The 17,922-nt window shown below is 39.9% G+C and overlaps 1 protein-coding gene across 9 annotated transcripts in view; it reads left to right on the top strand.

Moving 5' to 3' along the window:
* Window positions 1-17,922, top strand: part of tnr (tenascin R (restrictin, janusin)) — a 181,968-nt gene that overhangs the window by 123,560 nt on the left and 40,486 nt on the right. For 7 of the 9 annotated variants that reach the window (XM_055014368.1, XM_055014374.1, XM_055014373.1 and 4 more), the window contains 12 exons: window positions 992-1,111; window positions 1,267-1,410; window positions 2,631-2,746; window positions 6,131-6,281; window positions 9,262-9,440; window positions 9,773-9,863; window positions 10,350-10,450; window positions 11,418-11,520; window positions 12,309-12,398; window positions 14,213-14,346; window positions 14,548-14,677; window positions 17,465-17,731. In XM_055014368.1, coding sequence (XP_054870343.1) covers window positions 992-1,111; window positions 1,267-1,410; window positions 2,631-2,746; window positions 6,131-6,281; window positions 9,262-9,440; window positions 9,773-9,863; window positions 10,350-10,450; window positions 11,418-11,520; window positions 12,309-12,398; window positions 14,213-14,346; window positions 14,548-14,677; window positions 17,465-17,731 — 1,626 coding nt within the window. The remainder of the gene's footprint in view (window positions 1-991; window positions 1,112-1,266; window positions 1,411-2,630; window positions 2,747-6,130; window positions 6,282-9,261; window positions 9,441-9,772; window positions 9,864-10,349; window positions 10,451-11,417; window positions 11,521-12,308; window positions 12,399-14,212; window positions 14,347-14,547; window positions 14,678-17,464; window positions 17,732-17,922) is intronic. The other 2 variants (XM_055014375.1, XM_055014376.1) reach the window with 2 other exon arrangements.

The following is a 17,922-nucleotide window of genomic DNA, read 5'->3' as shown; positions in this document are numbered from 1 at the left end:
GATCTTCTGTCTTGGTATTTCAGTGTTAGATTGGTTGGCACAAAAGATGTTCTGCGTACAAGTAAATCTGACTGATTCATCTACTACGCTGAAGCATTACATCTACCAGTACGAGGGATACGCAACTTTCTTGACTGTGTGCTCTATAAAATACTGAAATTATACATTTTGGATGGAAAGACATTCTTATACAAATTAGAACATATGCTTACTATGACACAATTCATCTATTTTCACAGTTTTCCTACATTTCTGACATCTTGCTGCTCGTCCACCTCAGAGAACAGATAGATTACAGTTCTGTCAGATGTGAGACGTAGGCAACAAGAGCTCCAATGTTTTTTTGTTCTTCATGTTTATTTTTTTTTCTCCTCTGGTGCACTTAAGTAATTTCACAGACAGCAGTTTAAATCACACAAGCATCCTCTGTTTACATGTTGTCAGTTTAATAGTGGTGTCTGTCATCATTGATTGATCTCCAGGTGCTACTGTGAGCTTTCTGAAAATGGATAAAATCAGTGAATCCATACATTAAAACACTGCTGATTTCTCCCTGCTTCGCCAACAGAAAACCTATATTTGTCCAGTACATTTCTGTGCTCAGTCAGCCTGGGAGAGACAGTTTGTCTGGCTGCTCATTTCAGCTTCTCCGATGCTGCTGACAGACATATGGTTTTGAGGATAGAGATGCTAAATGGAGGTCAGAGTCAGTGCGGATTGAATGGATGGAAAGCTTTAGTAGCGCCTTCGGGCTGCCACTCACACCTCACTTTTAACGTGGACTCCCAAAAACTGTCGTCTTTTCATATGTAGCACGTCATTAAGTTACCACAAATAGAAGAAGCGGTGAAATAGTGGTTTAAAGTTGTCATTTTCACTATAAGACTAGAAACTAATAAGAGCCCAAAAAGTGAAAAATATGTGAATTGTGTTTTGTTAAATTTTTTTTGTTTTTTGTTGTTTTTTTTTTTATATTTGTTTGTTTCAAAAGTGGCCCCGGCCATGAACCTGAATGTACGAGAGGTGACGGATCGTACTATTGACCTGGAGTGGGAGGGGTCTGTTGTGCTGACAGATTTCTTAGTGACCTACACACCAAGCAGCCCTGGAGGTATGTCGAGACCTACGCTGGCCTTTAAAAGCAAGGAGGGTTGTGATTGAGTAGTTTTGTTGTCTCAAAATGTCTTGAAAGTACACACAGCTTCTTAAAAAACAAAAAGCCTGCATCCATGTATCAGCGTATCTTTTTGCCTGTCTCTCTGTCAGGTGTGCAGCTAGAGATAAGGATTCCAGGCAATACCACCACCTGCACTATCTCAGGGCTGGAAGCAGGCTTGGAGTACAACATCAATGTGTTTGCTGTCATTAACAACACTATCAGCGTTCCTGCCAGTATCACTGTTTGGACCTGTAAGTGTAGCCCTTGTGTGCTTTTATGTTTTGTTTTGTTTTTTTTTTTTGACAAAATGCTTCAATGAGAGGCTGTAGGGTGTTCCACTGAAGGTGCGTTTTCCTTTTAATTCAACACATCAATTTACTCACACAAAGTACCCGGTCTGTTGCAGTGTCGCACATGCATTCATACATTCACACAGTCGTTCCTGCACATGCACACACACACACACACACACACACACACACACACACACACACCCCGTCTATTACTATTTTTGTTTTGTTAGAGCCTCCCACAGTTGTTTCTCGGTGTTGATAGAGTGACAATTCCACCTGCTCCTCTGTGTGAACTGGTTGTGATTTTCACCTGCAACAACTGCTTAGTGTCACTCACAAACGTACCGGCAAGTGTTAATGCCAGGTCATTGATCTGATAGAGAAACATGCCAGTTGCTTTCACACTTATTCAAAGTGTGCAAACTTCTCAACCCCCTGAGAAAGTAATAGCCCATTTTCATTGGCAACAGAATATTCTATCAGCTGTACACAAGCTGATGGTTGGCTACATACAGTATGTTGCCATTAGTGCCATTTTTGCTGGTGAAATTGTCCTCCATTTCACAGATAAGTGAATTTAATTTCAGTGATAGCAGAATTTGAAAGAACAAAGTCAATTTAGGGCAGTTAAGCTTGATGCAACCATTTTTCTGTGAGGATTTGATTTATCGGGTTGTCTTTGCTAAACCTAATTATAAAATGAAGAATTTGATTATATGAAGGGATTTTTGAGCAGAGCGCTGCCTGTGAAAATGTAATTTTAGCATTTTGCTAAATCAAGGTATGTGCTGAAATTGTTTTAAACTAAGTTACTAATGTTCCAACGTTATTTGTGTGTGTGTGTGTGCGTGCGTGCGTGCGTGCGTGTGTGTGTGTACATGTACATATACATATACATATATGACAATCATAATCGTGAAAATAATTGCATGTCCAAGCCATTACAAATAAGAAATACAGTCTAGACATTGTTAAGGAAGGATGTGAAAATCAATAGTGTTAGTACAGCATCACTCATAATCAAAATAAAATTAATGAACAGAGAAAGCAACAGAGCAGAAAAGAAATGTGTAAGAGAAAGGTTGAGCATTGGACACCTTACACATTAGATGAAGTCATGATTTATGGGCTGTGTGGGTCACTGAAGAACAATAATTCGTCTCTGGCTACCTCTCCAGATCTCTCCAATCCAGATGGTTTAGTCTTCAAATCCATCACAGAGACGTCGGTGGAGGTCCAGTGGCAACCCTTCTACTATTCCTTCGACGGATGGGAGATCAGCTTCATCCCCAAGGTAGAGAACAACTGTGTGAACACTCAGCCCATGTGTTTGCTGTCTGTCCTAATGTAAGACTGCACTGTAGAAAACTGAGAGACAGTAAAGCTGCAGTGTCCTTGTCAGACAGATGTTTCATGGTTTTAGAAAAACGTCAACAAATGACAGATTTGCTTGTGAAATATTCTTAATTGAAAAGAATTATTTTCAAATCTCACTAATTCCTATCTGTAAATGGCTTGGAATGCCTGTGTAGGAAGAGGAAGAAAAATAACTGGCTGGATTAGGTTTTCTTGGGGGTTTTTTCAACTTGAAGCCCATACCAAATTAAACAAGCGGATTGTCTTAAGCTTATTGGCTATTAGATGGATAAGCCATTAAACTCTTTTCCAGAATAACCCTTCGTAAAACCATACTAGATCCAGGTCCAAAGCCAAAAAGCAAGAACCTTTCTCTTTCTAATTCCTGCTGTAAACTCAGGTACTCTCTGAACTCTAATCTCGCCCCTTCTCACAGTAATTGGTTTTCTCCTTTAAGGTGTTCTCAGGGGAGATATCCTTTGGTCCGGCCGAGCACTAAGCCTCAAATCTGATGTTAAGATGCTTTTTTTGTATTTATTCTTGAAGCCTTTTTAAGGATAGCAAGTTTGTGAGTGAAAAAGAACAGCAGACCTTCTAATTTTATTTTATTGCTTTTAGCCCTCAAATCCTTTTTCTCTCGCCACTCTTTCATGTCTCTGATTCTAGCGTCTTCAATCTAGATCACCCTTTCCTCCCCATCTCTTTCCTTCCCCCCCATCTACCACCGCTTGTGTGAGATCTGCAACCCTTTCTACTCCCCCCCCTTGAGACCACCCTCCATCTCTTTTCTTTCACCTCTCTCCTCTTCTTCATCCCCTTTCTGTACATGTTCTTTCCTCAGTCTTTTTCTCGCTTTTCCTGTCTTTCTCTCGCTCCCTCTCCAGCCACAGGGGAAATCATATTATGAGCTGGCAGTCCCACCCCCTGTGGATTTAATCCAGCAGTGGGGATTGTGAATTTTGACAATCTCGTAATGGAAGTAGGCATGGAAGCTTTGGCCTAGGCGAACAAACACAAAACTCACTACCCTGTAAAGAGTGAGAGAGGAAGGGTGAGCTTCGAGACCCAGCGTTAACACTGTTAGAAGCAGCTACAGTCTATATCTAACATTCCAATAAAACATTGTACTGCCAGTGTTTTTGTGGCACACAGCATCTTATATGTTACATTTTGGTCATAAATCGACAAAATAGAACAATTTGGTAGATCGATATTTCTGCTGGTATTGAGTAAGTATTGGGGTCACGTATAGTCATTGAAAGCAATCGTAGTATTTAATAATATCCTATTTGTGACTTTTCCATGAGGGTTGTTTCAATTTTCTTCCAAATACAGTTTATTGTTACAGTGCTTTTTCGAAATGAAATTCGCACTCGCAAGACTTCACATAATGATTAGTTTCCCTCAAGCATCTCCGCATTGTGATTCATCGTTGGGCAAGTGGTTAAATGTCAAAAGGTCAGGGCACATGATGAGGCTTAGCAAACCTCCAGTATTCTCTTTAAATAAAGCACTGTGTTCATAAGTGATGTCTGCATAAATTATGTTAATTCAGGGTTGTAGCTAACGCTGTTCAAATTGCTCCTCGGTCGTTCTTGCTCTGAAGCTGCATTATGCTTAAAACGCTGTGTGGTTAAGTGTATTCAAAACTCTGTATATAGACACACTTTACGAGTTTAACTTAGCCCAGTAGTGTCTGAAAAAACAGTCACCAGTTTTTACTAATGTGCTCACAGCATTAAAAAAATATGACATTTTTTAAAAAATTAACACTAAACAGAGGCTATAGTCCCCGACACAGCGGCCAAGGGTTCGAGTCCGACCCATGGCCATTTGCTGCATGTCTTTCTCCCCATGTTTCCTGTCTCTCTCTCCACTGTGCCCCATAATAAAGGCAAAAAGGCCAAAAAATCTAACTTAAAAAAAAAAGACATTTTAAAAAATTCAACAGCAACATGTTATTTTCTGGAAACTGCATTGCTTTTACTTTGAACACTCCATACACGGCACTGTCACTTGGTTTTTATTGAAACTACTTTCTTCCTTGTGAAAACTGTTAAGTTTTACTGCCTTTTTATGCCCCCATTACTGCCCTTAAAATACATTATGAATGATGGCATTGAGAAACATTTTAAGAATTTTCACTCAGACTTATACATCTGTGTGAAAATTCATAAAATCCATTTTTCATCCCACCATTCACGACGATGCATATTTCAGTGTGCAGCTTCTTGGCTGAGAACAGGCTAGACTTTACATCATTCAAGTTTTATCAATCTTTTTCTTCATAGGGGCAAAATAATCATAAAAAATCTGATGTCTTTGTTATGTTCTCTTCTCTGAAAAGTGAGAGGATTATTAGAAAGACTTTCTGCTGCTTTTTTTTTAGAGACATAAAATTATATGTTGTCTAACTGAACAACTTAATTACCTTCATAAATTAGCCAAATGTATGAATGGGCAATTAAATAGTCGCACATTCTCTTCGCCCATTGTCTCAACGAAATTAAAGTAATAAAAATACTAAGAACTAAGCACCAAAAGCGACCTTGTCAGCACAGAGAATGATGAGTAATTGTGAGCAAAATGACACAGGAGATGGGAGTGGGATATACTGTTATAGCAATTCATTTACTTTAATTTAGCATTGCCTTCATGTAACTGTAATATTATTGAGATTGAACGCCACGAGTTGTTGGAACATTACTGTTGCATTTTACTGCCCACCCCTGCAATTTAGTTGAGGTGATTAAATGGATTAAATCTCTAATTACGGATCTGATTCAGGAAAGTAGCAAGCTGTTATATGTTCTGTTTTAATACGAGCCTTCAAAGCGCAGGCGTTTGGGGATCTTGGACCAGCACAACGTGTAACATCTGTCTGCCGGCAGGAAGTGCATTTGCAACAGTGGCTCTCTGAGAACAGCTGGGAATAGCTGAGGCTCCGTATGGATGAGTGACAGGCCTTTGGAAACGTACGGAGTGCTGCCTCTGCAGAACATGGCCTGAGAAATATCACTGCAGCATACCCATTTTTGCTAAAGTAACACGGCTGGGGAATTTAATGCACTAAGCCATCCAGAAGTTTAGAAATAAGTCAAAAGAAAAGGCCACAGCATATACAGTACAGAAAATTTACTGCATGGAAATTAGCTGCATGAGTCACTGTTTATGTTGTACTGGTGAGGAGCATTTTTTATCTGCCAGATTTCTTACCTCCACTGAGAGTAGCAGTTTGTGCCGACCGTTGCTGACATTTATTCAGAAAATGCAAACAATGTGTGATAGACATGGGTCTCTTTTCACGTCTGTTTTTTCCCAGGACAATGATGGAGGGATGACTGCGCAGCTTCCCAGCACCATCACTTCTTTTGTGCAGACTGGCTTGAGGCCTGGTGAAGAGTATACAGTTAACCTGGTGGCGCTTCGAGACCAGGGCCGAAGCCAACCAGTCACTGCTACTGTCATAACATGTACGTATAAGTAGAAGCTGTAAACTACTATAGATAAGCCATGATATTGCTATTTTCTGTCAAATATTTAATGTTGCAGTGTTGGATGTTCATATTAATTGTGGCCAAAGTTTCAAATGATGAGGTAAATGTATGTAAAAGTAACCCCTGTGAGCCAAAGGGCTTTGGACTGCTCTGAGCATTAGATTTTCAATGTTTTTTTTTTATATGTTTGTGCTGAGCTGACACCAGTTCCTCATGGATATCTTTATAAGGTCACTTGCTTCATGCGCCACACACCGACAAAGTCAAAAATCCATGTCTTCGTGGTAAATGTATGTACAGATTCTTGCAAAACATTCTACTTTAGTAGTATTAAAGGCATGCAATGTACTGTGACATTCAAGTAACTGACATGGAGAAACTTTACAGTCTTAGAATAACATTTTACTGGCTACATTACTGCTGGTATTTACCATAACAGACATTTTGCATTTCACTCGACATTTTAGCACATTTCTACCACATACACATTTTAACAGGGGCATATATAGAAAAAAATATTTGTGGATCTTAATTAATAGACTAAATCAACTGTCATGTCACAGAGTAAGCAGGTAATGAGCGTGATATTTACCAAACACACACACATCCTGCTGTAGTCTTTGTTGATAAGTAAGAATAAGTAAGGATTATTCAAACAATAAATGCAAAGCTACTCAGATGGAATATTTGAATAAAAATATAGATCTGTTCATAATATGTTTCTCTTTTAAAATGCAAAGTAAATCAGCCATACATTCACTTTATTCTACATTTCATGTTTAAAAAAACAGGAAGGGGACAAACACATTAAAATGCCATGCAGTCCAGGACACCACCAGCAGCAGCTGTGCATCAATAATAAATATACAGCTGAATTATCACAGTTTTGACAACATGAACTAAAACTGAAACACCTCTCAGTATACCAGCAGAGCTGCTATATTGGACTGCATTAGATTTCGCAGGTGTACCTAGAAGTGGCAGGTGAGTGTATGTCCTTGATGTAAACCTCACTGAGGAACTGCCTGCACTCCTCACCCAGGTGACACTACTTAGACAGCTGTAATAGATCCAATTCAAATCTCGTCCATAACAATTCCGACTCTGATGTCGGCAGTCAAAACATCATCAATTTCCTGTCAAGTCTTTGTTCATTTCGTGGGTTGTAATTAAGTATCGATTAATAATTCATGGCACTCTCTCATCAATTTTTCACGGCGGCCCACTCCATGACACCTTATTGGATAAAGAAAGAGGAAAAGACAAATTTGAAGTTACTAAATTATTAATAAGAAAGATTTATCCTTCCTTGGAGATGGGTGGAGCGCGATGAGGAGTCAGAGGAAAACGAGAGGGAGAGCACAGCTGATGTGGGATCTGGTTCTCAGCAACTGTCTTCCTCGGGATGTTTTCTAGGACGAGACCCAAGGGGCCAATTTCTAATGCATCAAGGATCAGGGTGGACCTGCAATATGTCAAGCCTGAGTCTGGGACTTATTTAGATCTCAAAAAACTCAAGGAAAGAAGCCCACTGGTCCAAAATCACTCAGTGAGTGAAATGTGTCTTTCACATGACTTCCTCCTGGGGCCAGCAATGGTGAATAATTACGCTATCACAGCTCAGCATGGTGCTTTCAGTTTAGAAACGTGTATGCTGAAGTATCCATTGTGGCATCCTATATTGGTCGGTTTCCCAGGATTAAATGAGTCCCACACCTTTTTCAAACACAATTGAAGCACTAATTATTTCCAATTAGGTGACATAAACTATGCATAAATGCCATTTCATTTTAAGTTTTGAGCTTCATTTAAGTGCAGTTGAATTTATTAAGAAAGGTACTGATTTGAGATCAACAGCGCCTACATTTTTCTAAACATCTGTTAAAGCAACATATGTCAAACCGCGGCTTTTATGGAAGGAAGTAATTAACAGGTTAATGAAATAAAGTGCTAATTATCACATTTTCCAACAGCCCATTAGCTTGACTGAAATGTCTACTTATTGGCATTGAAGCTCCAACGATGAGAACATGGAGAGAAAGTGTTTAGTGAAAACCTCTTCTGTCAAACGTTTGTGTTTTACTCATCATGCCTGATGTGTTTCAGCTCTTCACTCCTAATAAGTGTTGTTTTCTGGCAATCAGCATGGAGAGACTTGAATCATGGCTTATGTTTTACACCTTACACGGATAAAGCCTCGTGTCAGGTGTGATAAGTTTTACGTGATTATCTGTCAGAAGAGCTTTTGCTGATAACGAATCCACATCTATGGCTGCAAAAGCTTGAAGCATTAACTTTAATGCTTTTTAAATTTTCAATGAATAAGGATTTAAACTTGCCAAACCAAAACTAAGCATCAAATGTCTATTTGGTGTTGTTAATTTTAATGCAGTTTTGCTCATTTCAGGCTGTATTTAATTCAGGCCACATTTTTATCCAGCTTTTATCCAAACGTTTACAAAATAATAGCTTAGCTTCTTTTGTTTACAAGCAATCTGGGATTTTGCAGACAAATATGTTTAAATTCTTCAGAATACATGTGAAATGTTCTCTTGTTTCAACTTCTTAAATTGGGGGAATTATCTTTCCCTTTATCTTTAGTTTATCTTATGTCAGTGATCTCCAAACCAGGTGCTGTTCCAACATGATGAAAAGCTTAATAGGATCTTCTTGCAATTTAATAATAATTTAAGTTTGACATGTGGAATTGTCAAACTCTTTGAGCATCAAATGCACTCAAATGAGAGTGTGAAATATTAACCTAAGAGCAGGTTATGCATAACCAAAAATCAAGTGTTAAATTAGCATTACAAATGAGAAATAAAACTCTGCTCGAGGTAAAAGATGGAGCAATACATGGCAAGGTTGACTAGAGATCACACTGTGGTGATTCAGGTTTGTTCATGGCAGCAGGACACTTAATAATTCAGCTTCTTTTTTTTTGTGTGTTTTGCAGTGATTGATGGTCCTACTCAGCTGATTGTGCGAGACGTGTCAGACACTGTGGCATTTGTGGAGTGGACACCACCAAAAGCAAAGATTGATCAGATTGTGTTACGTTATGGTCTCGTGGGAGGAGAAGGGCCACGGACCACCTTCCGCCTTCAGCCCACACTTAGCCAGTACTCTCTGCAGGTGTGTGTGTATTTAATCATGTCCTTGGGTCACCATCTGATCATACACTCGCATTATGGGGGCTCACCTGCCATCTGTGAGAGATAAAACCAGCCCTCACAGATAAAAAGTTTATCTTCGGGCTGGGACTTGGCTTTAGGGTCATTCTAACAAAAATAGTGTTACTTACTCGTTGAGATGTGTGTGTGCGTGTGCGTGTGTGTCATGCTTGTTAAATTATCTGATCCAGTCTACCTGCTGCTGTGTCTGGAGATAAAACAAAAATGAAAAAAAAAACTTCTATGCAAAGAGATAAAACAGACTAAAGTTTCTCTATTTTTTCCATTCCACAGGTTCTGCGTCCCGGCTCTCGTTACGAGGTGTCTGTGAGTGGTGTGAGGAAAGGAAACGAAAGCGGATCTATTTCCACTGAATTTACTACCGGTGAGGTCTGACAGCAAGCAGATGTGGTGATAGTGGTGTGCGTGATCCTGTGCCTGCCTCTGAGAATAGAGCAGCAATGACATATGGCCTAATGTACGCCACACGGTTTATCTGTATTGGATAGGGTAGTGAACATCTGTTCGAGGTAGTTTTTGCTCTTGCAAAGTTTGTGCAAAAGAAAGTATTTTATTTATTGAAATATTATGTGTTTTCAGTGCAAGTAATACTTTTCCTCTACATCTAGAGGAAAATATTTGCATATGATGTCTATTTATATATTAAATATCTACTTAGATTAGTCAAATGAAGTGAAATGTGCAGAAGATGGCTGATGACTTGTAGCAATGGTGAGGATCTTACGGATCATTAAGTCTAGTCAACGACAGTTTAACTTGACCTGAATCTGTCTCTGATGCTGTTTAAACTGCTGATGTTTGCTTGTTCACAATCCCTGAGAATTGGTCTCAGTGTCCCCAACATTGTCAGCTTTATCATTCTTCTCAGAGATCGATGCCCCCAAGAACTTGCGGCTCGTGTCCAAGACCTCCACAACCCTTGAGCTCGAATGGGACAACAGTGAAGCTGAGGTAATGACGCATGGACCAAATTTAATTAATTATTGTTGATTTGCTTTCGGACACTTTGATCGATGGCGGGTGAGTAATGTATCTTGGGACGACAAAGTTTAGCCATTTGAATGTCACTTTTGTATCCTCTTGATTTGTTCTTTACGAAACTAGCTGTATTTTGGTACAGTTGACTTGAAGCAGTGCTCACAGTTTCAGAAATATTCTGAAGATTGCAGGTAACTATTACATTTAGATATGATAATCTAGACCTGCTAAATATGAGCACTTTTCTTTCAGAACATCAAATCCAGACCTCCCTGAAATGCATCCAAGCTTCTACAGGCTCTTAACACAACCTTAGTTGCCCCTCATATCACTGTGATTACTCTGTTTACTTTGCCTCTTTTTGTAAATAAAACAACTAATTTTCTTTAATCCTCTGACATGACGGCTCTTCCTGAATACTTGCGATAATGCAGGTTTTTATTCCTTCTGTTTTTTTCCTTGAGTACTTCATCAACCCTCACAGGTGGGTCTGTCTTTTGTTAGCTCTATAAATGCCAATAGCAGAAATGGAACAAACACTTCACTGGGTGCAAATGGTCGCTGAATCTTTTACTCTGAATGAAAAGGTAATAAATCATGTTGTTTCAGTCAGTAGTCACAATGATATTTCCAGGGCTCACTAACTGCACACCCAGACTTATGAAGCATGTCTGTCTTGATGCCTGTTAGCACTGCATATTTATTCATCCCCATGAATCTGCACTGCAGAGTGTTGACAAAAATCCAAATATCATACTGGGCCGAGACAAACCAAACCATTTATTCCATGAACAAAGGATGCTCCATTAAGAAAAAGAAAAGAAATGGTTTTAATTTATTCTCAATGTCTTGTATTTCCTTCATGTTGCTGAGAAAACTTTCTCAAATGTTCCCATCAGTGTAGTGTTGTAAATGTGTATATATCTATGTTTAAATGTAGGTGGAGGGCTACCAGGTGGTGTACAGCACGCTGGCAGGAGATCAGTATGATAAAGTCATCGTACCACGCAACGAGGGAGCCACCACTAAGACGATGCTCACAGGTGAGTGAAGGGGAGTGATGTGTTTTTCTTCTTTCATTCATTGTGTAGTCAATTTTTTTTGCTTGAATTATTTATCATCAACATCTGGCTCAGTGCGCTTCTTTTCCTGCTTCCTTCAGTATTATCACAGTGCATCTAATGTGTACTGAAGAAGCCGGGAAGTGCCTGTGTTTTACATGGCAGGATTATCTCCAGAACACTTAGCTGATGGGCCACTGATTGTATCTGTAGAAATGCTTGTTGTCCTGCGGGCATATTGAAAGGCTGTCAGGAAGAAGGGGTCAGCTGGGATGTTTTTTCTGAAAGGCCATAGTGCTGGAAAGGGCATGGCCTGCATAAGAATAGAAGCAAAAGGTCCTTGTGTTATTCTGTTCAGCCATTGCAGTCGATGCTCTCTCCTCTCTCATTCCTTCTCTGTCACTCCTACTTTCTCTCTCCCTCCCTCCCCCCAGCAATAATCTGTCACCTGCCCGCTTCCTTTCATTGCTCATCTCTTCATCTTCATTTCTCTGGCTTGAGAAACTCACTGTGGATGTACGGAATTGATTTGAAACTGATCAATTATGCAGTTGGCACAGAAAAAAGATTTCTTCAAAATTCATACTGATGTACATGTAAATTTGCTTAGACCTCATCACCGGTGTAGAGTTAATTGGGCTGTTATGAAAAACTTTGTCTAATTGACATTCACGTCGTGTGAGGAGGAGACAGTGTGCGTGCTGCTTTTTTCTTGCTATGTTGTGTTTTAAATTACTTATTTGTTCTCTTTCTCTGTCTTTGTGCCTCAGACTTGCTTCCAGGCACAGAGTATGGCATCGGCATTTCTGCCATGAAAGGTAGCAACCAGAGTACCCCGGCAACAATGAATGCCAGGACGGGTGAGTGAATTACGCTTTATCTCTGCAGTAAACAGCCAGCGATTCATTCGTGCACATAAGACACACTGAGTGAAACACAGCAGCATTGTAGTGGATATCTCAGCATCACAGCAGGCTAGCGTGGCCTTTTGTCATTATACATGTAATGCTCAGTCAGTGCTGAGGTCAGTCCTGCCATTCCAACCTTTTAAAGTCATTTTAGTAAAATTCGAATTTTGGTGAGACCTGTGCAACATTAGGGAGGTGTGTGGCTCTTTTATTATCATCGGCCTGGGTCAAAGTTCCCATTACGACATTTTAAAGCTGTAATAATGCATTCCATTTTGCTGATTGCTCTCTCTTTATCTGGGTACTTGATCAGCTATTTGAATTTTTATTGTGTTTTGAGTTGTTTGGCTGAAAGGAAAAAAGACCCCATTTAACCTTCTGTTTGAAATGTTAGTGTGTGGAGGTGCTTCGCTAATCTTTCCCATCACGGTGACTGTTGAGGGCTTTTTTTCTCTTGTTGCAGTTATTTTAGTGGCTAAAGGTATTTTGCACTTTGCAAAAATTATGCCTTTATTTTCCTTACAAACAAGCTCATTCAGTGCCTCTGGTCTGTGTACTCTTGTTGAACTTTTGAAAATGCACCGTATCTATCTCGTCTTTTTCAGACAGCTTTAAAGAAAATGACAACACCTCCTGTAGTCCTGGTACACAGCAATGCTCACGTTACTATAAGTCTGAGCTGCTCAAAGCATCATTTCCATAAACAGTGGTTTTAGCTGAAGTTCTGTCTTTTTTCCTCTAAAAAACTTGACACAGAGCTGCAAAACACTGAAGGTTCAGACAAACAGGGCAGAAGAAGATTAGCTGAGAATTAAACATCAATGACCAAGTGAGCAAGTTGGGTTATTGATGCAGGAGAAAAAGACAATGATAAAAAAAAATTAATAATAAATACCAAAAGATAAAACAAGCATGTGTGAGACGATTGTTAATAAGGAGGTCCTTTCAGACAGGAACATCCTGGCAGCAAATTGTTACGTTTCTATCAGTACTGGTCTGTTTTTTGATGTCAGCGCAGCACTACAGAAGAGGGATGTAAGGATTGTAGATAAGACGGTACAGCAGAAGCTAACTATGAATGTAGCGTTTCAGTTAAATTTACAGCTACAGCTTTCCATTTTCATTATTGATTAGCCTGCTAATTCTTTTTTTCACAAACTAATTAACCATTTGGTCTGTCAGAAAACTGAAAAATGGCCAGGAAAATATTCTAGAGCCAAAGCTGACATAAAAAGAAGACTTGGTTTGTCCAGCCAACTGTCCAAAACACAGAAATATGGAACGTCCTCTAAACAAATGTGCATCAATTCACATCAACTTCCTGCATGTGAGAAAGTTCTGCGGTCTCTTGAAGTTTTTTTTGTTTTAGTTACACTATGGAGCCAATTTTCTATTTGTAGGCTTCTGTTTTGTTTTACTTGTGTATGCACATGAAGACTCACATCAGTGACACGATGTGAAGTCTGACTGATTGTGACACAATATTCAACCAAGCAACAGGAGGTGAAGTCAGAGGATAAGAAAACCGGTAGCACTTAAACACGAATGCAAACAGTCCTGCATTTAAAGGAGCATTAAAACATTCAATATTTTAAATTGTTATTTGTAGCTGTTGGTGTACACCCACTCAGATGCATTCGCCAGGGTAACATTGTTAATATGCACATGCAGTACTCTGCCTCAATTCTGCCTGGTGTTTTGCATTTTTGCTGAAAGTGCTTCATACCACCTGTGCTTTTAGTGAAATCCGGTTTTCCCTCTTTTAGGTCTGGATGTACCATTGGATCTAACTGTGACGGCGTCTACAGACAACACCATTACTCTGGTGTGGGGCCTCGTCCAGGGCCCCATCGACCACTACAAGGTCACCTACACATCTTCCTTTGGCATCACTACTGAGGTAACGGCATTGCCTGGAACATACATACAGGATATTGTGGCATATTTACTGTATAATAGCACGCAGGTGTTCACTGTACACAAACCTATCTACCCTCATCCTGGTGAAGACGATATAAAGCTGTTATTGTGAAGTGGCACTGTAGTGTGTAGAGAAGATCCATGGAATCTGATCTAGTTAAACTGATCCTGTCCGTTCCAGCTGACAGTACCTAAAGATGTAACCACCACCACTCTGTCGGACCTTGAGCCTGGGACTGAGTACACCATTACTGTAGCAGCAAGAAGAGGAAGGCAGCAGAGCACTGCAGCCACCATAGACGCCTTCACAGGTACAGAGCACAGACGTGTTTGTTTTTTTCCAAAAATGTACTGAAAGAGTTTCGCTTTTATACAGCAGTAGACATACATCTGAAACATACATTTAGAAGATACATAGTAATCATATGGGAGTGGGATGAGATAATTTCTATGACTACAAACAATCTCTCTTTGTGCTTTTCATTACAACAGCTTGATATAAATTTTTCGAAACAGTATCAGTTTAATCCACTCAATTACCAGGAAGAGCTCAAATAAATTCACTCCCGAGTGTTTCTGCACTGATAAACACATTAAAGATCAGCCTATTACTGCACAAAGCTAGAGAGAAGTTCTAAAGACAACGATGCGTAATGAAGCTGAATGGTGAATATAATGAACTAAAGTGTGGCAGCAGGTAAGGTGAGTCACACTGAAAGAAAGTGGAGGACCTTAAAAGACTTTGAAGAAGCAATTAGTGGAGGTAAATTATTCAACTCAGCTAATGAGCTTGTTACAAGCGTTTCCTAATTGCACCTCTGTTTTGCATCTAAATGTATTTGTGTTTTTGTTTCTTCTGATTCCTGTTCAACACTGCATTCTGTCAGTTTTTGCTGTCGCTGTCTGCTCGCACCGCTTAGTTCTTTTTCTCCAGACTCGCGTCTCTCCATCCAACTATATGTCGGATCACCTGGCAGTCTTCTCAGCTCTGTTGGGTCTTTGTTATTTTTACAAAAACTTTGATGTGATTTTCATTTGCACAAAGGACACTGTCAAAATGATGGGCATGCGCTTACCTGCTGTCACACTTGTCATTCTTTCTTTCACCACTGTCATTATCATCATCTATTCTTCTCCACTTTAACCATCGTGGGAGTTGTCACAATCGCATCATCAACACATCATCATCATCATGATCATCATCCTTTTGTTATCCGTCGGCTCCTTTGGTAACACCACTTTAACCATCTGGACAGAGAGATGAGAGAATGATAAAATGACAGATTGAGACAATCAGAGGAAAAATAATAAATTACCTGTCATCCTCTCTTCCACGGTTCACTTGGTCATATTGTCAACATCTGTCTGCCTGCACTCACGTGGACTCGTGATAAGATCAAATATGGATCTTTCTTTAGAGCACCACTGCCATCCTTTTTTCCCTCTTTGTCAATTATGAACTCTTGTTATCTGCAAACCCCATTACTCAGGTATTTATCATTGCATTTGTGCTCCTACATTACATTACTAGGAGTGCACTAAAGATTATGCATTGATTGTTCATTTGCAGTATGTATTCATGTACAGAAAATTTTCCCGTATTCATTTGTGTATTCATTCTTTTACTTATTAATTTAGTTACAAGATACATGGTGCAAACAGACTGTAGAAATGCCTGCATTAAATGGAATGTAGTCTGTTTTCATTATCTATATACTTGTGAAAAGTTCAGTTCATTGTAACATTCCATTAACATTTTAGAGTGATTTAGTATTGCACTTTCAGATGTAGTCCTTAATGAGGGGCAAGCTCCAAAAATGCTAGACTCCATATTTATTACGATGCAACCAGTAGCATATTTTCGTTAGATCCTTCTTGCAGAGCAAAAGCCCTTTGAAACTCTGTTTGTTGTTCTCTTTGTGGAGATCCTCCACACTAGAGCCATAGAAGACATTACACAACCTTTTGTTTTTTTTCTACTGGCCAAGTGTACTTGCCACTACAAAAGGTCCTCTTCAAGGACACTTCATCTTCTGACTGTGCTATGAAAAGTGTCATCAAGACCTTCAGAAGGTGGCTCACCATCCTACATCTCCTTCACTGCTTTTGTTTCTGCATCCTTTTAACTCATTAACTCTGCAAATTACCCGTCACTGTCTTCTTGACCACCTTCATCATAACCAACACCAGCATGGCCTTCACATTACACACACACACTTGCTCCTTCTGCAATATTTATGACTAAAGCGAAAAGTTTTTCCTCTCTAAAGACACTATAGAGTCATGTTTGTTGAGCGAGTCATTTTTTGTGTCCCATCTTTTACCACTTCTGCCAACAAGGACACACAAATGCAACACTATGGAGAGGTCTACATGATACAAATTTCTGCTGACTGTACAGGGCAGTAATGTATGTCAACAACTTGTGAAGGATAATAAAAGGTAGCAGGTCATCAAGAAGAATATAGATGCAGGCCTGTGTATGTAATGTAATGCAGGTCTCCTATGATGATTGATTATAGGGAAACTCCACAGGTTGTCTGTAAACTGGGCAAACTAGAAAAGGAGAAGCCAGTGTTGCTACTTTTTCCCTGCTATTTCTACGTCCACACATGGCTAATTAAATTCAGCTCTTCTCACATTTGTGGCTGTGTCAGCTGCTACACCAGTTCATATTCGTTACATCATCTCCCGTCCAGGTCATACATTTTGACAACAGCATCTGCTACTATCATCCTTTTTCCATTTTCTTATTATGAACAGTCCCATCACATCTTCATCTTAATGGTGGGTAATCTCATTAGTTTCTCTTTTTTATGATCAATTAAATCATTACTTCCACATGATTGTGGTTCACTCTGACTCTCACCTTCCTCATCAAGATTACACCTGAGGCTAATTTTCTCAACTGTATTATAAACGATCTGTTACACCATTCAGGATCGCTTCCATCCATCACTGCATGGCTTGTCTGTCATCTCCATAACGACGGCAACTGTGTGTTTTTTTTTTTTTTCCATTACCTTTTCCTGCTCGCAGCAGGGTTTTTACCTGTCCTTGAAAGCTCTCCGGTGACCTTTAAACCCCCATTCCTCCAGGAATCAGGCCTGTAACCCACCTCTACTTGTCAGAAGTGACTTCAGACTCTGTGTCGGTGGCATGGAGCGCCCCAGCGCCGCCCGCTGACCTCTTCATTCTGAGCTACAGCTCTGCCGACGGGACCGACACCTCTAAGGTGACGCTGGACGGCTCCAAGACGAGGTCACTGGTCCAGGGGCTGCTGCCATCCACTCAGTACACCGTCAGTCTAATCACAATACAGGGGGATGTTACCTCTGAGCCCATTACAGCGTCACTCACGACAGGTGAGCTGCTTGATTTCATGGAAAAGTGGTTTAAAAACAGATGGAAATTGAGAAACATGAGCGGCAGAGTGCAGGTTTGTGGCTTTGTGTGGGGTCTGTCTATATAGCTGTGCACCACGGTTTCTCACTGTGTGAATAGTGTGCATGCATTTTCCTGTACCTGTTTTAGAGCAACACCTAGAAATGACTTC

This window comes from Amphiprion ocellaris, chromosome 10, assembly GCF_022539595.1.
Source record: "Amphiprion ocellaris isolate individual 3 ecotype Okinawa chromosome 10, ASM2253959v1, whole genome shotgun sequence".
NCBI lineage: Eukaryota > Metazoa > Chordata > Actinopteri > Pomacentridae > Amphiprion > Amphiprion ocellaris.
This window is presented reverse-complemented; position numbering and strand designations above follow the sequence as displayed.